A 19,919-nucleotide genomic window follows, 5' to 3' on the forward strand; every position below is an offset into this window, starting at 1 on the left:
CTACTCGAAGACCGGCTCTGTTATCGCCGGGTGGAACTTCCTCAAAGAGGGGCGTTGTCCCACCTCAAAAAAGATACATGGGATGGTCACGGGACCCGCAGTTCACACAGGTCGTATCGAGTAGCCCATTCGCACAAAGCATCCCAATTCTCATGGACGTGAGTTTCGGCGACAGAGGACACAGTTGCGTGAGCTCAGCTCGCATACCAAAAAACTGCGTTGCCAGGCGTGCTGAGCATGAAATCCACTACGGGGTACAGAAGTACATTTTGGTCGGGAGAGTGGTCCCACCAGGCTGCAGCCATTCCAAGGTTCCCCAGATGTGGCACATATGTGGCGGTGCTCGCGCTTCTGAAGATCACTTGCCAGTGCCAGACAGACGTAAGCTGAAAGCCACGCGGCCAGACTATTCTTCTGTATCCGAGCTTGCGCTGCAGACACAAAGAACGTTTCTATTCGACTGTTCGCATCCTGATAAAACAGGCCAGATGATCGATTCATCAAACGGGTACCAAACCCGGCTATGCTCACGAATCATTGCCTGTTTTCAGGTATATTGTACTCGGATTGCCCGAGAACAAGGAAGGTTGGTATCTTGTTACAACAGAGACCACGCATAGCCATGGATATCGTTCTAGGTAAGTGGGACAGGATATTGAAATTTTCTGTCGAGATGCAAATCTGATAAAAGTGCATCTGCCGAATCAAAGTACGAGACACAAGCATCTGCCTTCCTCATCAGGGTTAGCAGACAGGACAGCGAGGAGAAACCTCCCCCAAAGTTGTCCTCCAAGCCTCAGGCCCAGAAGCCATCGGACCCCTCCGACAATAGCCGACCTTTCTCCTTCTCGGCCTGGTGGCAGAAGATGCCCAATCAGACAGACCAGTCGGTCGATCAAAGTTTTTCCATCAGCTGCATGTTTTGACTCGCGTGTCAACTTGCCAAGGGCCACCAAGTTCTCTGTCCAGTGGGGGGACAGCCCTACAACCCCAAAGAGCAAAGCCCATGCTAAATTTGCACCAGGGTTGTGGGACGCAGATGCAACGGCAGCTCGGCACGTTCCTGCATGTAACTAAGTCGTAGACGAGGACAATTGAAAAATTCTAGAAGGTCATGGCAAGTGGGTCGTAGGAATGCATTCCGTGCATTACTGGCATCCACCGGGAGCCCCAAACTTGTCTATTGTACGGAAATGATCACCATATGTCTGAGACTGGTGTCTTTGGTGTGTCTTATCACAGCCCTGTCCTCGTACTGCAAGCTGCATTTGGATAGACGTGACAACAAGAATCAATACCTGAAATGATTGCCGATCATCAGACACACACTAGCTGGATACAGGCAACAAATGGGCCAAAGCAGCCGAACGAACCACGAGTCAGGAAACTCGCCCATTCAGAATTCAAGTGACCATACCCAAACATAAGGCTGGCTGGAGATCATCCGTGTGGCCGTGCTTGGTCGCGATGCGAGTACTACAGGCTATGTTTCTTGCTCGACTCAGCTGGCTTGCATGCAAATGACACGGATTTAGTCACGGCAGAGGACAGACTTGGTCTAAGTAGGCGAGCAACCATAGTGGGAACATTTGAATGCCATGTAGAGAATACGCATAATACACTCAAATAGGGAGCGTGGTGTACGAGGGGTTTGTCAAAGCGACAGGGACATGACTAAGGGTGTACACAAATTCTGGGAGCGGTTTTGGCGGCCGTCGCAACAATCTAGACTCCGAGGGAGGGAAGGGAGAGGGAAAGGTTTTCCACGGCGTCAAAAAACTTGGGTGACGGGCAGCAATGGGTAACGACGGCGTATCCGTACGGTTCCAAAACAAGAAATAACAGCAGTGGAACATCCCCTCGGATACGCTCGGGTTTTTGTTGTTCCGGAGGGCTGATTGGTTGGAATCAAGGCACAGCCACAGCTTGTGACGATATGATCGATCTATGTTGAGTGCATTATTGGCTCGTGCCAAGAGTCAGAGTTCTCAACATGGCAGGTCAGGTCGATTGTGCATTACGTGGAACTGTCGATCTTGGAGCAAAGGATAGGAAACCGATGAGCACAGTATATTGGATGCCTCGGATGAAAGAAATACTTTCTTTGTAAGGCCGGCGATAAGGGGAAAAGCCATTGATCATAGTTACGAGTGTCAAGAACAAGCAGGCGGAGGGAAAGAGTCGGGTCGGGTGCTGATTGTTTCGTCCGAAAGAAAACCGGGTGACCGTTGTAGGCGTGACTGACGGTACAGGGTCAGCTCAGTTGGGAGGGCACCCCGAGGTGGTATTTTTCCGCGACAAAGTATTGAATGTGACGATACACATTACTTGTACGGAATACGGAGTGCTCGGTTGGTAGTTGGTGGTTGAAAAGCAAAAATAAAGCCCGCAGGACAACGTATTGCCGAGAAGACGCCAGTGTCCAGTCGCAAGTTGCAGAGGCCGCAAGCCCTGGTCTGGTGGTTAATGCCTCGACCCCGGTCATGCTGGGCAGTGGGCACAGGCATGGCATGGATCTGATCATGGATGGTGTCGACGTCACCGAGAAAAGCCATGCAGGGTCCCCAGTTTCCGCTCGTTTGTGCCGGCTGATTGTCCATTCTCTCACCACTACCTCACCACCCAATCTATACGACGCTCGACTCAACACATTACATTCGCATTCAACCCAAAGCCCAAGCCCAAATATGTTGCTTCCGAATGCACCTTCTCTTTGCAATCCTTTGACTGCTACACTTACCACTATTGGCTTTTTCACACTTCACGCCCGTACCAACGCCGATACCTCCGCCCACTTGGACTCGTACATTCTTTAAACCCTCCCACTTCCACATCTTTCCACCCCCATCTTTCGTAAGCCGTCTTCGTCCGGCCTATTCAAATAACCTCGCTCTCGCATATACATTTGCCACTTCATCCTACTTTCTCCCATACCACTTCCTATTCCGAACAACAGTCCACGTACGACTACTACTCGCTGCCTCGCTATCCATTACCAAGCACAGGCCTACTATACACATCTACCATCGCTGAAGGCCTGATCCCATCCTTGCCTCCTTCATATTACTCGTCTCACCCGCACACACCCTCACACACCCATCTCTATCAATCGATGCAAAGAGCTTCTGTCAGTCCTTCTGTGCGCATCTCTCACTCGAGCCCTACTCCCACTCCTGCTGCTACGGCGACCAGCCCGCAACCACCCATGCTGGCTCAGAGCGCCCTTGTAGGAGGGTGGAACGACGGTTACAACGCAGGCCCTTTCCTCAGCGCCCTGCCAAAGAACTTTCAAGAACAGAGATTCCATAAGAGAGGCTCCTCCGGATCTTCTGTCACATCGGCGGGTCCACCTTCGCCTCTTAATCATAATACGATATATCCACACGTCGCCACCTCCGATTCAACTTTTCCCACACACTACGACTTCGACTACACCCAGACTCCACACACTGCAAAGTCAGAATCAACAATCATGTATCCTACAAACACTGGCTACGGCGCTGTTGACATGAGAAGAATACAGTCTCAAGGTGTGGATGATCGTGGGTCTTACAACCTGTCTGCACCGCAGTCTGTGTCGACCATGAGTCACAACTCCCCAGCGACACCGCATACAACCTTTGAGCCAGAGTACGATGAGAAAACCCAGCAGATTTTTGGTGAGATGAGCGATGTCGACGAGCATTTGTTCGACTACTTACAATTTGATTCAGGTTATCACCCAACACCAGCATATCAGCAGTCACTCCAGGATGTCTTTCCAGACCAGCAATACCAGCAGCAGCTGTCCTTCAACCAGGCACAGCAGAGTATGCAAAGACTGAATGTGACACCACACAGGCAGAACATGATGGCCGATAGATTACAGGCAGCACAGCAAGATCATCTCCATCCTGGCGCCTCGACTTCAAATCCTCGTCAGAGATCTCCATTCAGGCAGAACTCACCATACATGGCTGCGCCTCAACTGCGTCAACCTCCTGCTACACTACAGAAACAGCGGACGTCGATTTCACCCAAGGAGTTGATGCTTGACGAGCATGATATCGATGACAATGCTACACCGTTGTTCGCTCCATCTCATTCTCAGGATATGTTCGCCACTCAGCGCACCTCATCAAACCTGTCGACATTCTACACTCCAGACCAGTCCATGCAAATACCCCAACAGTATCCATTTGTGAGTCAGACTGGCCGCCAGCAAATGAATTCCGGTCTACAAGAAATGGTACCTGAATTTCCTGCTCACATGATCTCAATGGAGTCGACTGGTGATGAAGGTCCATCGGAGCCTTCGAGTCAACAATCCATCAGATCAAGGTCGCAAGCACAGCCTGTCTCACAACATCAGCAACAACAGTCACCACCGGTACAAAAACCGCTTGACACATCATCTGACTCAGGAACATATTCGTGCACCTACCATGGTTGTCACCTGAGATTCGAGACTCCCGCCAAGTTGCAAAAGCATAAGCGGGAGGGGCACAGGCAAACGTCACCTACGTCATCGCAGCAGCAATCGCCAAATCTAGCCCTGCGGAACTCGCAAGCCGGCCCCCACCGATGTGATCGGATAAATCCGAGCACTGGAAAACCTTGCAACTCAATCTTTTCTCGGCCTTACGATCTTACCCGCCATGAAGATACTATCCACAACGGTCGCAAACAAAAGGTGCGCTGCCATTTGTGTACTGAGGAGAAGACTTTCTCGCGCAATGATGCACTTACCAGACATATGCGTGTGGTTCATCCCGAAGTTGATTGGGTTGGTAAGCAAAAGCGCAGGTCGCCAAAATAAAATAAGTAACAAAAAGCTTGAGTCAGTCTTCGGTCAGAAGCAATACTGCGGCTGAAAAACAACGACTACGATTGGCGCAATTCAACTTTGTGAGGGATTTCGGCCACTTTGGCAATACACTTTTACCCGCATAAAAGGCGGCCTGAGGGCACAACTGTATGATTATCATGAGGTTTTCTCCTTGTTCATCAGGCGTTATGTGGGTTCTTTGGTCCCATTGATCAGCGACATGAAATGGCATTTAACGCAAACACTTTTTGGAGAGTGTTGAGAGCGTCAGGCAGGTCATGAAGCATGGCGCAGGGCGCATACGGCAGCCTGAAACGAGGCTACGATATAAGTTCACCAGCGGGACGGTGGATGTGGATTTTACGAGATTGAAATGTCTTTTTTATCTTTTTGGGCTTGGGATCTTGCTCTTACTTTATTTCTTTATACGCGACATCACCATCAGGACCGGTCTATGGACAAAGAAAAAAGCTACTTGCTCGCCATTTTTGGGTTATGGGACATGAAAGAAACGATAGACTGTATAACACTCACTCTTATACGCACCGTACCGACGCGTGCTTTGGGTCCTGTCTCTGGGCAGCCCTACCTACATAGTTGGCTGAATTTGCAGATAATGTGGATTTTCTAAACCCTCCACCTTGACTCGGATTTGTTCCCATGTAGAATTGCATTTACTTCACTTGAAATTTCTCCAGTTTTGTCGTCTGGGTTTAGTTTGATTGAAACTGTGTAGTCGGGGGATTTATTTGGGCACTGCCAGGTAGGCGGGTAGGTGGATCCAGCGTGGATGGATGAGCCTTCTTTTGACCTTCCTTCCTTGCCCTGCTCCCCCAGATTTTGCTTTGCCTGTGCGCGCGCCGCAGAACTGAGTGCCTCAGGCAGACCAGGAACAGACTGTCTTCCTTTTTTTCTCTCTTCATGCCACGTGACCGTTCGGGGTTTTCGTGCCACTGGGCTGGCTACGTTTTTACAGAACACCTACTGGGTAATTAATGCCTATGGTGATTATCGATGAGCTGATGAGTCAGAGCTGTGTGGGAGGGTTACTCGATCTATATTACATGATGGTTGGAGGTACAGTGTGTCAATTCATTCGTGGGTTGGATTTGACTTCTACGGTCCTAAGTTGGATTTTGTGGAATATAATTATCATATTGTTCTCACGAAACCCTCGCCGACATTTCTGCCCTTTCAGACGCAACCCTACTCAGCCCCCCACCCCCAAATTTGCTCAAGGAAGAAATATATCCGATGCAGACAGGCATGCAAGCATGGTAGGTCGAAACGCTGACATGCTACACAAAGACTTGAAATTGTAACATTGATCTCAAACAAACCCGTCAATCACTAATCAATAATTGATGGGGGGGGGAAAACCCGACGTGCGCCCTTTTGGCGTAACAATGGAAGACCCACCGGCACTGGCTTACGAAATCTACTGCATCGGGGTTGTGCTTGGGCCGTGGACATTGAATGAATAATAATAATAATGGCGGTGGTGGGGGGCTTGACTAAGTCAGTCGCTCCTCGCTAGGCTCGCCAAAGTTTATTTCCCGCGGGTAGGAGAGTTAGTTAGGTAGGTTGGAGGTTGCGTTTAGCCGCCGTAGATTTCCCCTAAGGTGGTCCTGTGCCCTGGGCCCTGGGCCTTGGGTCCCGAGGGGGCATGTGGGCACGGCGAAACACAAACAATCCCACATGTCCGGCTTTGCTGTAATCGGGAAGCAAACGAAACAACCCAGAGATTTCCGAGATCAGAAGTTAAATTTCGGACACTTTCTTTTAGTGTTAGGGATCCGAGTTGAGTAGTTGCAAGGATGCTAGAAGAAAAACACGCGAGGACGGCGGTGCGAGGAAGGGAAAACTTAGCCTACCTATCTGCTTACCTTGCGGTTGAGCGGAAACGGAGGGACGGTGAAGGTGGGCTTTGCAGCCCGAGGTGTGAGTTTAGATGGGAACCCAGCGCCCATAACTTTAAGATCCCGATATGCAGACCACTGCTCTGCTGGTGTCTCCTGACTCGGGATTCTTTCATGGGGGATGGAAATACGATGAATTAGTACGCCAGGATATGGGAGGACAAGAGGCCTACCATTCCAAGCCGGATGTATTCTGCAAATGCAGGCTTTGTGGAATGTTGAGTTGATGTCGGACGCTCATTTCAACACTCTTGAAGGTACTACCAGTAGCTCGCTCCACACGGCAGGGTCGAAATGAGAGGGCTGCTTTTCCGAGCAAGACACGTTCATCAGAAATCGTTTGAACTTCGTATCATCTGCCTGGGGCACATACTTATTTGAGTAGAAGTCATCTAAACCGTGGATGGAATAAGCACAGTTTGACTAATTTTTTCTCGCTGATATTGACAACGGGTGCTTCGTGTCGAGGTTGGTTACCTAACGGTCGTTGGAGAACTCCGTTGCAAAAGTCCCTAGGCCTGGGATGACTTGAATGTTAGCTCAGCCGCCTAGGCCAAAAAGGAGAATTCAACATTCTGGCCAGGCCCTCATCGAGTTCGGCCATTAGGTCGTACGGAGAGTAGTCAGCACGCTCGCCGAGTTGTGTTCGTATCGAAGATTGTTGGCATGCAAGCTAAGCTGGCTTTGTCCACCGAAGGGAAGCACGAGTAAGAACCAGGGGATGTCCCACTCGAAGTTTCGAGATCGAACTCGAAGTGACTAGTAGGGAGTTAGTGAGCATACGGGGAGCATCCCGACAGGAGACGAAAAGATGCACATGCCGCTGAGGACTTGGGAAATCTCGAAAAGTAAAACGTAAACACGAAATGGCCAAGCATTGGGGCACATTCCCGATAAGGTCAGGCTTGTCACTTTGTGAGATGAGAGCGGAGAAAAGGTGTAAGAGAGTTGGGACATGTCGAGTGAGAGAGCTCGGGTATTTTGACAGGGCCAGCAAAAGATCAAGCGGATGCGCGAAAATGTTTATTCAGTGCCTGTTGATGATGATAGGTCATGAGTAGTCAAGCCACAAGCGGATGAATTCGTAGCGGTAGAAATCGTCGGGTCCAGTCTTTTCATCCAAGTCCATGGTTGGCTATGTCGGCTACTCGTGTTTGTTGTAACTTGTTCATGGTGACGCCTTCGGCAATCGAATTGATCTGTTGAAAGACGAGAGTGGCATGGTTTCGGACAGCTTCCACCGGGGAACGGCGAGCCTGCCACTAACGGTGTGGGAAATGTGGGGAGAGCATCCACTCGCGGATATTTTCCAGTCGTTTTTCAGCTAGAGAGCCCCACACAGATACAGTTACTGCGTGGATAAAAGCATGAGGGTCGGGTAAAATCTTCAGCCACAAAACACGAGTGTCGGACCGAACTTTGAAATCGACCATGCCATGTGGCCCGTAGGCGTAAATGTACGAAGTAGGAGAAGTCGCTTAAGCAGCCAAGTGGGGAGCACGGGTACGGCACGGAGGGAGTTGGAAGGTGCGACGGCTGCATTTTCCAAGTCTCACCACCGGCAACCACGGACGGGTTAGAACTTCAAGTTGCTTAGGCAGTGGCTTGGTTGGTAAAACAAGCATATAGCGAGTCATGGAAAGTTCAAGGACAAACTCTCCCGACTCTCAAACCGGCTGCATATACGAATCTTCCCCCTGTTGTTGCAGGAAAATTCATTTAGGATATGGAGAAAAGTCGGCATCTGGGAATGCCTTACCTAGTAGTGTATCTTGAAACATGTTAACGAGTGCGGAATATGAGACAGGAACAATACGAGTATTGCCGAAAGGGGGTGGTGCTGAATACGCTGCATTTACTGTCTATTCGAGAAAGAACGCGCATCTTGCCTGGGTATGAACCACGATGGCCTCCATGCATATCTCGTGAGAATCTAGTGACCACCTCCAGGATCCTCATGATGTGCAACGAGCCGACACTTTTGCAGGGTAAGCCTTGCGAGTGGCTCACTTTCTTATTCCGAACTATTAGATCATGCATACTAAGTATTCAACTTCAGGGCACGATTGCTCATCCTTCAAGGCTCATTAGAGGGAGGCTTCCACATTAGCTCCTTCGTCCAACTACCCAGAAGTACTAAGAACTTCGTTGCCCGTCATTATCGTCTGTCATACGACTCGTGTCCAACGTCACTCTGGTCATCCTGGCCGATGCTATTCTCCAAACCTGACCAGCACTTGCCGTTTCTGGTTCTCGGCTGGCAGATCTTGAAACATAAACAGATGCCTACTATAGGGCATACCTCATGGCTTTCCTGAAGGAGACTCAATCTCACCCATTCACATCACTAGTGCATACACTATCCTCCGTATCTCCCGGTCTGTTCTAAACCCGAATTTTAAACCCCCGAGTCCCGCCAGATCCGAATCTTTTGCTTATCACTTGCATTTTGTCAGTGATCGTACACACTTGTCGGTAGTATCGGCTTGAACACATGCCGTTGTTTGCTGATTCCCATGATTCAGAGCCGGGCGAACAACTTTAAACCCGAAGTGCCCAGCAGTTCATATCGCTCACTCCTCAGCACTTACCGAAAGCTAGCACGCCCAAACTTGGCGGGTCGCAAATTTTTAGGTAAGCATACTTAATAATTTTGAGTATAGCGACTTTGGAACTATCAAGTACTAAAGTACTACGTATATGTTTTACATTCCATATTCCATGCACGCTATTCATAAATACTTGTACCAAGTACTTAGTAGCTACATTTTTTGGCCCACCTAAGTTCTAGACTTTTAGTGCTAGTGTCGAATCTGAGGACGCCATTCGAATTCTTTCAGTAAGTAAGTACTAAGTACTAAGTACTACTTAGATCCAGTGTGCGTACAGAAAGATTTCTCTAAAACGGTAATTCCTTATAGATCGCTATACGGCTATTCTGATAGCAACTTAGAAGTAATAGTGTAAGTACATTAGACCTTAAGTGTATAATGCTAATATTTAGATCTTGTCACTACATTCAACCTAGACCTTGGAGCTAGATTTGGTTAGGATCGATAGACCGCTTGCCTATTTACGGATAAAACATGTTCTGTTAGGAAGGAATACTGCGTTAACTACTACTAGTACTTTTAAAGTAGGGACAGAGTAAAAGATTCCAGAATCCAAGTGCTCAATTTAGAACCTGGAGTCCTTTCTTTCCTTAAACTCTTGGTATTAGACTTTGCATAAAATCTGAATTACTCAGCCCTGCACAATTTTCTTGAGAATGTTCACCAGGTTATCAGGTTGGCTGTGAGTGGGACAATGACCGCTGTTGATGCTATGAACCTGGACCTCATTACCACTGGAAGCCTTGATCAAATCAATCATGGCTTGCTGGAACTGGGGCGGGATGATTTTATCCTCCTCGCAAAGAATATAGTGAACCTGAACATCGTTATAGCCGGGATAGGTGAGTTTCTCCTTGAAGCTCAGTGTCGAATGCACTGACATGCGGTTGGCCCACATCAGAGCCTTGTCTTCGGGAAGGTCGGAGAATGTCAATGGGGCGTTGGCTTCGACCGAGAGACTCATGTAGTCGTCCTGGGTGATCTCAGTGATCAGAGAAGAAGAAGGGGATCACTACTAAGTATCCGCCTTTTGGGGGATACTAAGTACTAGCAGAAGGAACTTAGGAGAACTCACAGCCACCGAGACGAAATCAGGCATGGTGCCCCCAAACAACTCAAAGTTCGACATTCCAACCTGCAAGACGACAGCCGTCAAGTAGATGACCTTCAGTACACCTCCACTCTTGCCTTGGGCGCCACGTGCTTTCGGCGACAATCTCTCGAGACTCTGCGTCGTTGGTATCCCGCCATATGAATGGGCGACGAGTACCACTTCCTTCCCTTGATCGATGAGCGGTGATACGACTCTCGAGATCTCGTTCGCATCATCTGTCATCGTTGCGGGACCTTTGCCTTCACGACGCCCCACCGAAGGCGTATCAACGACGACCGTTTCGAGACCGGCCTTTGCAATTACCTCGACGAAATCCGTGTAGAGATCCGCTGGAGCAAAAGAGCCTGGGACGAGGACGATTATAGCCATCTTGAGGGAATTCAAGTTGTTTTTATCACACAATCAAGTTGTGAAGCCCACAGGCAGATCACTGAGTATTAGCTAAGTACTAGTACTTAAGCAAGTATTAAGTACTTAAGTGGTGTCTTCACATGCAGAAGTAATATGTGCATACGCTGTGTTTATGGCCCAGGCAGCTGATCAGGCACCCTGTGCACAAGGAAATGAACTTTGAGAAGTGAGGCAACCTGCAGCTTGAAATAAAGCTAGCTTTGCGATGCCCATACTAACCTCGGCTGACTAGATTTATGCGACCTTCTTTATTCACCTATGTCGAAACGGACTCATGGCCACCTAGCACTTAGTATCGATTTACTAAGGAACTAATCATATGATCTATCAAAAGGCTCTTAAACTGCTTCCCAGCCGGGTTCAGGAGGATGAATGTGAGACAAAGAAAACTGGCTGACATTGCCGTGAGACCGCCTAGAATTTTTGACTGTCCTGAAGGTGAAAACGGGGCTATGTTGTATATCGATAACCAGGATGGTAGTCACACAGCCGTTCATAATCTTCATCCATATCAGGATCGAGCTCACCGGCCGCAGCAAATTCTGCCTGTCGTTGATCCTTCGCCTTGTTTGCACGGGAACAAATCCACCAGCAAGCAATTGCACTGAGAATGCCAATGGTGTAAACGCCGAGAGCAATGCCGTGGCCAAGAAAGTATCGAGGAGGGTTACGGTAAACCTGTGTGGCCATGATGCTGTAGCCTTGAATGAAAATCTGATTGATCCATGAAGCGGTTGCGCGCTTCGTGTAGCCACCATGAAACGTCAACAACCAGGCAATACTGACGACGAGCGATGGATATGCGCCGCCTGCGACGAAGCATGCACCAGCCACCAGAGCAACCTTATTGGTTGTCGCCATCAGGATGATAAAACCGGTTGCTGTGATGCCTAGACAGGTAATAGTCACCAATGCCCGCTGGTGAATACGGTCCGAGAGCCACGGGAAGAACAGCAGTCCCAGCAGTCCAAAAGCATACGGAATCATTGAGTAGAGTTGAGTCTCAAGGCGAGAGAATCCAAATTCCTTGATGAATGTCGGAAGGAATACTGAAAAGGCCCCAATTCCCACACCTGCCGTTCCCACCATCAGAGAACCTAAGTAGAGTTTTAGATCTTTGAACGCGATCCAGATCTGCTGAGGGCGCAACTTTGCATCCTTTGAGTTTTGTGCTGCAACATATAGTTAGCTTAAACCTGCCAGCATCATCTTTGAGAGTATTGGTGTACCACTTACACTTTGCAAACCGAGTGAGTATAGCTTGTCGATCCTCTTGACTTCGAAAAAGATATGAACCTTTGGCTGCGGTCTGCTCTGGAAGGCCGGGCAGCAAAAAGATAACCAACAAGCCGAACGCACAAGTGACTACGCCTTCAATGACAAACAGCCACTCCCAAGCCATAAGCCCGCTCTTATTTTCGAGGTTCTTGCCCACGCCATATGCTATTACGCCACTGATGGCTCCTGCAATGGGTGTCATCCCATAAACAGCGGCTGTGAACACGATTAGACGGGGGTTCACATAGGTGGAAGATCTGGAAGATCATACCCGTTCTGGTTGCCAACTCGTTGGGTTTGTACCACAGCGTGATGAAGATGTATGCATTTGTCGTAAATGCTTCCCCAAGACCAATGAGAACTCTCAAAGTCATGACTCCACCATAACTTCTTGCTGGTGGAATAATAGCTGCAAACACTCCAAAGACAAGAAGTGCAATGCCGAAGACATATCGAGGATGGAAGTATCTCAAACTCATTGCCGCAGGAAGCTCGATGAGCATCTAGGATGGAGTCAGCTTCTCCTCGCAGCAACAGCAGGTCATCTACGAAGTAAACATCAATCTGGGAACGTACATAGCCGACATCTGCAATTAATGCTATTAGAAAAGGCTCGATTGGCAGTTTCGTGCTTGTTTGTACTCACAGAACATCATGACGCAGTTATAAAATTGCTGGTTGGTGAATCCCAGATCTTTTTGCATTCCAAGGACTCGGGCATTGCCTATCTGTCCACGATCCTGATACCTATGTTAGACACGAAACGGCACCAGGGGGTTTCAACGGTGCACACTGACCAGGTAGCCGAAGAAGATACTCAATGAGAGTAACGGTAAGAGGACAAGGTCCAGCTTCAACCGGACACCCCTCTCTGCTTTTTCATTCACAACATCGTCGCCTGCAAGATCTGATGGACGGCCTTGTGCCAAGTCCTCGAGGCGGATCGCTTCTGCTTTTTCGGTATCCATGGAGACTGTTGAATTAGAAGTACTACCTTCCTCTGAGTTGCAAATTGGCGTTGCTATGAGGTAGGATATCGAATATTTTATATCAGCTCCGAACATCTAGACTGATCCGAACATCACCGCTGCTCGCTTCTCGGCATCACGCTAGATATTGGTGATGCATCTGCCTAGGCCTCTCCTGGGTGTGAGTATGGTGGGGATGTTATGGGGTGGCCCCGGGGAAGTGTTACACGTGACCGGACTTTGACGACCAAAATCGCATCTGGGGGTTGCGATACGGGATGAAGACAAGATGTATGCTCGGATTTTGCTCACGGATGAGCTATATGTCGAGTAATTAAAGTAGGCTCGGTCCAAGCTCGGTAAATCGAAGTTTCGAAGAAAATCGTCAGTGTGCTGTCTTAGAATTTCGTCGTCGTGCAGTTGTTGAAGCGACTGCAGCTCAGGCCCAGATTCAGAACCCTTGGTGTGGTGGGGTCCTCGCTGATGAAATGATGACTCTTGAGGTGAAGCCCAAGCCTTTGCAGGCAACGTCCATGCTTGGACTGTTTAATCTAACGCTACTTCGATGTTTGGTGACCTTTTCAACGGTATGACTTCCTCAAAGCAACTCAATCGTGTTGACCTACGCTCAATCGGGTTGACCAACGCTCAATCGGGTTGACCAACGCTCAATCGGGTTGACCAAGTTGATCCATTGTGCTCGGATTACCACTAAGGGTTTGTGGCATGGTTGACCAGTCATCAGGCACTGGTACTTCAGGAAAATGTAGAGGGAAATCTGTCATGGGAAATTGAAGCCATTCGACATCCCCAAAGCTGGCCACATCAGTCTCTGGTGTGCCCGTGAGATTAGCAGTGGGGGTGGTAGTCACAGCTGGCAACGGAGTCAGTTAACCACATAATATCTCCAGCAAAATGGGAATGCTTGAAAGGGACTCACAGTTCTCAATATCGTAAGGGTACGGCTCGTTTGTGAATTCTTGTCGCCACCACCAGTAGCTATCATAGACAATGCTCATCCCTAGTCTATTTCTGCACCTCAAAGTCAACGAGTCTCTCGTGCCATCAGGTTTGCGATATGCTTTCTTGCTCGCCCACATCTGCGGTAAGTAGACAGAGCCCCTCGCCCAGAAGTCGTCTGAGCGGACTGGTATCTTCTTGTGCATCTGAATAATTGCAAAGTAGCAGCTTTTTCCACGTGCAACATCTAGATTTTCTCGAGCACTACTTCTTTCAGTCCTCAGTATGAGTACTGCCGCCAGATGCAGATATTGAATCAATGGCAAAGGGGCGTAGTCACAGAACTGCTGGCTTTGTTCTAAGGATACAACAAGCTCGGCAAGATCGCAAGATGCTGCAAAAATTCTCTGGATTTTCGTGATATCTATATGCTGCAGCGATAGGAACAGATAGAATTGTAGCATTTGCAATGTTGCCGCTTGCAAGGTAAACTTGTCTGGAGTTCTTAGCTTGTATGCCGCTTTTGAGTCCGAGAAAAGCTTACCGATTGATGTTGGACACTCATGTTCGAGAGTTGATGCTGAAATTAGCCACTCTTCGATCGTTGTAACTATCCTTGCATCTCTCGCGTCCGTAGGAAGTGGTAGGGCTTGGGTTTCAATGCTGAAGAGAGCCTCTGTGTGTCGCTGGCCTAACACCTTTTGGAACCGAACTGAGACCGGCAAAGAGTCGTATGAGTTTCGACTTAAAGGGCGGTCATAGGTATCGGGAATCCAGATGGGAGGAGTACCCTTGATTGTACTCACCCTATATCGACACATGTGAGTGATGCATCAATGGCCCAGATGAATGTTCAATTCCCACCTTTGACAAGTGGCGATGCAGATACTCCAGAGCTTTGCGCGAAGTCGTCTCGATTTGTGATCGTCGACCAGCTTCTTCCGTGCAAAATCCTGCCCGACTCCCAAGACATGTAGACCATTGCTCATCGCAAGACCCAGAACTGCACCAGCAATCGTTGATGAACAATCATGGGAGAGCGAGTCAAATGGTATTGGCCAGGCACAGAGCAGTAGCAAAGCTTGTATGGTAAACAGCACTCCGTCCGTTTCCGTTGACAGAATGTTCTTCTCGACCAGCTCTGTCAATTTTGGAGCAAGTGATATGACAAGAGTTGGATCTTTGACGTATCTTCTTGAACCAATGGCGACCACTGTCCAGAACAATAGAACGGATTTCTCGTAGCACTCACGTGGTTTTAGATCGCTATCAACCACCGGTTGGTAGACAAGATAGTTCCTTAGAAAGCTTGATTCTGGTCAGATAGTTTGGAAAGCATATCTCATGGTGCAAGCGGTCACTGTGGAAGGCACAACGCTCCAACTTACGCATGAAAGCAATCCTGCACTTCCGCCTGTCCAACGGCCAAATCTCCAATTGTCCAGGACGAATTGTTCATGCTGGAAAATGAGCCTACCCCATAGTCTTGGTCAATCGAACGTGAATTCTGAGAGTTCCGAGGGAGCGTCATAAACCTGTCAAGGTCGGCGCTGGACAGACTGCTATCGGACTCATCGAAGCTGTGCTGGAGCTTGCTACCACCGGGCAGAGTGGCTTGATTCGTCGACTGGTGTAATTGTTCACGCAAAGCTTGCAATTCAGCTTGCAACTCGGATTTCCTAGGAAGGATTTGGTTCACAAAAATCATGCCAGCTTGCGGGAGTGCGCACCTTCGTCGCTTGACACGTCTGTACGTCTGTGAAATCTCACAATGAAGCTTCTGACGACTACAGCGCGAACATGGCAAAGACGTAAGCTCTTTTGCATCGCATTTAAGCTGGAGAGATCAGTTTTCGCTGGTGCTTTTAGGTGCATGATGATTTCTATACCTTCTGCTGTCGACACTCCGTACATGCCTTGACTCTGTTGCCTTTCACGGTCGAAGAAAACGAGTCCATGTTCAATATACCACCATCGCAGTGCTTCGAGTGGGGAGCTTGAAAGCTGATATCCTTTGGATGCCCATATGGTGAGGACACGAATGAAGGAGGTGAGTGAGGAAGCAATAGCGGCGATCAGGCCTGTTCAATGACATGGAGCAACAGGGACGGACCCCTAGGGAGCTAGTTCTAATTAGGGACCATAGTTAAACATCCCAGTGGCCTCGGCTAATTGAGTCACCCCCTGGCCTCTGGCCACAGTCACAATGGCTGCCGGTATGCTATCAAACACATATTTTGAGAATGTAGAAAGTATGAGTCTTGTTGACTTTGACAGATCCGATGCATTTATCATTAGGTATTCTAAGGGATCTCGTATGTATTCTAGTCAACCTCGAAACTACTATTCGTACATTAGAGACGAACCTGAAGCATCAGATTGTCAATCGTCTGATCAGACAGATGTTTTGTCCAATCTATGATCCCATCGATTCTTTTTCCATCGAGCAAGCCAGAAGTCAAGCCCTTAAACTTTCTCTCGAGACTGGACCATGTAACGGGTCGCTCTTCCTCCCACAGCAGGATCTCCGAGGACGCTTCAGAGAAATCACCATTGGTTTTCGTCACTGATAATGTGGTTGCAGTTGGATTGGGCACCTCTGCAACTACCACGGTGATCTTGTCCGATAGGATTTTGACTTTCTCATCATGCAAGTAATCATACACCGACCAGCCAAGGTTGCTACCATACAGGAAGGACACTGCAATTTGATAGTAGACGCTGAACTGGGCATCGACAATATTCTGCGGATGAATTTTGTTCGGCGTCGGTTCCCCAACGACTGGGAAACAAGTCGCAGATATTTTGACCCTGATAGACTCAACGCTGTCTCCATCTCTTGTGTCCTCAGCTAATTGATCAGCAAGCTCGATCATCCCATGAGTCATCCGACATGCTGGATATGGTTTCAGAGCAGTTTTCAACAGAGACCATTCGCTGCCCAACCCTTTCACTAGCTTGGTTGCATCGTAGTCCCCCGAATATGCGTGAAGAAAGCCAAATTGACCTTCAATGGGCAACGCTGATCCCAAGACACCCGCTTCTGCGAAAATGACAGCTTCGAAAGCACTCTTTGCAGCCAGTCCAGGGTGGAGTCTTTTGTTCCATGATCCGTTCTCTAAATATTGCATCGATCCTGCCGCCATGGACAAAGCGACTCCGAAGGCTTGCTGCAGAGTCGAAGCGTCGAGTTTTCGCAACTTTCCAATAGCCGCCACGGCACCAAAAATACCACAGGTTGAGGTGTTATGAAAGCCTCGCTTATAGCCTGTGCTTCCGACAGCCACACCCAGGCGGCAAGTCAGCTCATAGCCTACCGCCAGGGCTGCCAAAAAATCATCCACTCGGGACGATGAAGTCTCCGCTTCTGCAAATGCAGCAGAGATAACAGTGACACCAGGGTGAAGAACAGCTTCTATGTGGGTGTCATCGAAATCCAAGCTGTGGGCATGAGCACCATTCAAAAGAGCTGCATAATGAGGAGGCAATCGAAAATCTGTTCCAATTACAGTGGCATTCCCTAGACTCGTATGTGACATGGCTTTCACGGCCCGTTGGAAAGGGATGCTAGACTCGGGGATTTTTGATCCTGAGACAGCCATTCCGATGTAGTCCAGTAGCAGCTGAGAAAACTTAGCTCGCAATTCAAGGGTAACATCATCTGGGGTGAAGTCCACAACAAAGTTGACGAGCTGCTCTGTAATGTTCGATGCAACTTCACTACCCTTGTCGGTGTGGCCATTGGTGACAACTCCGTTCGAATATTGGGGGCCACTGGTACCATTGAGGTAGGGCTTTGAAGGCACCGCACCATTTGTTGAGCTGTGCCTGTCATCGATATCATTAATGCTGAATGAATCATACTTCTGCCGAAAGTCCTCGGGAATGAAGACATCACCCTTGAATAGATATCGAGATGTGCGCACAAATGACAATGTTCTGAAAGTCGGCAGTCCGCTGTCATGCGAATACTCTGCTTCTACTGAGATAGGTAAGATACCTCCTGGGTGTTGGATTTTGAAAGTAGTCGTCTTTGTGCCTTTGGTATCCAGCAGTCTGCCGACGATGGAGTCGCTGATCTTTGCGCATGCAGCAGTTGCAACCCCTCCTGTCAATGCCATAGCCGTGTGACATTTGTTGTCCAAGAATAGGCGGGACTGGACGTGTGCTTCGTGATCACTGGGTTTCGAAACCAAAACAATCATAGGTGCCATGGGTGATTCTTCGTCCACATTCTCCGGGTGTTGACATAGTCCAAGTTTCTGAGCGACAAAGCCTCGTAAGCGTTTGATCCTTTCGATTACAGCATTGTCACTGGTGAGATCAAGTGCCTTCTCTCCGCCGCTTATGGCAAGGTCCTCCGCATTGGCAAAGCTAATCAAGTTGCCGATGTCTACTGTAGTAACTTCTACAGTATTCTCCCCGAGTTTCAGATGGTCGACGACATTGCCCGTTGGCAGTAGCCCCTTCCCGAGCGTCCCACCAGCCAAGTCACGATAGTCCATCAGTATTGGAGCACCAGTGCCTGGACAGCCAGCAATAGCGTAGTCACCCAGCTCACGCGCCCTGCCAGTCTTGTCGTCAAGTGGCACGTGAGATCTCATTACTTTCTTCGTTCCGGTGTTGTAGATCCGTATCTCTTGGGTGTGAGTCTTTCCTCCGTCAGGACTCACGCCCTCCCGATAGGACTGCACGATGCCTTCATTGATAGCAAATGGACCGACACCTGCGGATATATTGCCGCAGTTTCCAGTACTAGAGACGATTGCATTCTCCGTACTGACTTGATAGAATGTGTAGTCGACATCGGCATGTTCATGTTGTGATGGCGCTATGACTGCAATCTTCGAAGTGACTATGTGTGTTCCGCCCATCCCATCGATCTGCATAGGATCGGGACTTCCCATGATTCTGAGGAAGAGAGCATCTCTGAGTTTGCCTGGTGGTGGGAGATCTCGATCGTGAAAGAAGAGTGCTTTCGAAGTGCCACCACGGATATAGGTTGATGGTATCGAAATTGGGACTGGAGCTTGAGACGACATGGTCATGGGTGGCGTGTACTGTAGTGGCCGCCGTTAGAGGAGTTGCAAGTCTACTTAGCACTCATCGATGACTTGACGGCTAGTGTGGGGATTGCAGTGTATTTTCAGTTGGAAAAAAGGTAAACGCGGGTCCATCGCATCGCACCCGTTTTTCGGACTTTGTGTTGAATGCCCACAGCGTATTGATTGTATCAAGGGCTACGGCTTTACCTCCTCTTAAAGTCCGATAATGGATGATAATTCGTGATTTGCAGTTGCGATATCCTGGTTCTGTTTCTCCGAGGTGTGACATACGAAGTGCGGAGAGGTTGATCCCCGCATGTTGATGCGGTCCAATAACGAGCTCTTGAGGCGCACGGCCAGGTTAGGCTCTCAAAGATCCGATGACCGGACTTCGTCTCCGATATATCGCATGTTCTGTTACATCGGGAGAAGGCATGCTTGAATATGCATAGTGAAAGTCTATTGACCCGAGATAGTGGAATGTCGCATTCGAGAAGAGAGATCATTCCCTCAGTAGTGAACTGAGACATGATTAATCCTCAGAACTGGTCTTCTCTCATGGACGTTGTTCTCATGGAGTTTTGAAAACCAGCCAACAATTCTGGGGGAAGAAATCTCTGTTGGAGATCGTTTTGGCCTTCGATTATATCGAGATCCATGGCTGGGGAAACAGGCAAACTCGGTTGCGGTGAGAGAAGGCACCGAATGTGTGGTTGAAAACCCGCAATTGCAAAAGCGGGATATGTTGCTCGTTACCCTCGACGTAGTAGTTCGCCATTTGGAGTCTTGCGAGTTAGAGGACGGT

At 48.8% G+C, this 19,919-nt stretch overlaps 5 protein-coding genes across 5 annotated transcripts; 1 reads left to right on the forward strand and 4 right to left on the reverse strand.

Moving 5' to 3' along the window:
* Positions 1-3,112: 3,112 nt before the first annotated feature.
* LTR84_000860 (uncharacterized protein) lies at positions 3,113-4,798 on the forward strand (the record flags this gene model as incomplete). The annotated part of the gene is made up of 1 exon (XM_064844489.1): positions 3,113-4,798. One exon carries the CDS (start codon positions 3,113-3,115, stop codon positions 4,796-4,798), a length of 1,686 nt encoding a protein of 561 aa, XP_064712349.1.
* Positions 4,799-9,969: 5,171 nt separating this feature from the next.
* On the reverse strand, positions 9,970-10,821 carry LTR84_000861 (uncharacterized protein; the record flags this gene model as incomplete). Its single annotated transcript, XM_064844490.1, has 2 exons — positions 9,970-10,311; positions 10,414-10,821. 2 exons carry the CDS (start codon positions 10,819-10,821, stop codon positions 9,970-9,972), a joined length of 750 nt encoding a protein of 249 aa, XP_064712350.1.
* A 492-nt stretch (positions 10,822-11,313) lies between these two features.
* On the reverse strand, positions 11,314-13,109 carry LTR84_000862 (uncharacterized protein; the record flags this gene model as incomplete). The annotated part of the gene is made up of 6 exons (XM_064844491.1): positions 11,314-12,035; positions 12,100-12,357; positions 12,413-12,644; positions 12,718-12,728; positions 12,788-12,881; positions 12,939-13,109. 6 exons carry the CDS (start codon positions 13,107-13,109, stop codon positions 11,314-11,316), a joined length of 1,488 nt encoding a protein of 495 aa, XP_064712351.1.
* A 668-nt stretch (positions 13,110-13,777) lies between these two features.
* LTR84_000863 (uncharacterized protein) lies at positions 13,778-16,027 on the reverse strand (the record flags this gene model as incomplete). The annotated part of the gene is made up of 5 exons (XM_064844492.1): positions 13,778-13,983; positions 14,050-14,876; positions 14,934-15,377; positions 15,458-15,906; positions 15,959-16,027. 5 exons carry the CDS (start codon positions 16,025-16,027, stop codon positions 13,778-13,780), a joined length of 1,995 nt encoding a protein of 664 aa, XP_064712352.1.
* A 396-nt stretch (positions 16,028-16,423) lies between these two features.
* On the reverse strand, positions 16,424-19,111 carry LTR84_000864 (uncharacterized protein; the record flags this gene model as incomplete). Its single annotated transcript, XM_064844493.1, has 1 exon — positions 16,424-19,111. The coding sequence occupies one exon, from the start codon at positions 19,109-19,111 to the stop codon at positions 16,424-16,426; it is 2,688 nt and encodes an 895-aa protein (XP_064712353.1).
* Positions 19,112-19,919: the final 808 nt, after the last annotated feature.

The sequence above is a fragment of the Exophiala bonariae genome, assembly GCF_035927105.1.
Source record: "Exophiala bonariae strain CCFEE 5792 chromosome Unknown scaffold_1, whole genome shotgun sequence".
NCBI classification, from domain to species: domain Eukaryota; kingdom Fungi; phylum Ascomycota; class Eurotiomycetes; order Chaetothyriales; family Herpotrichiellaceae; genus Exophiala; species Exophiala bonariae.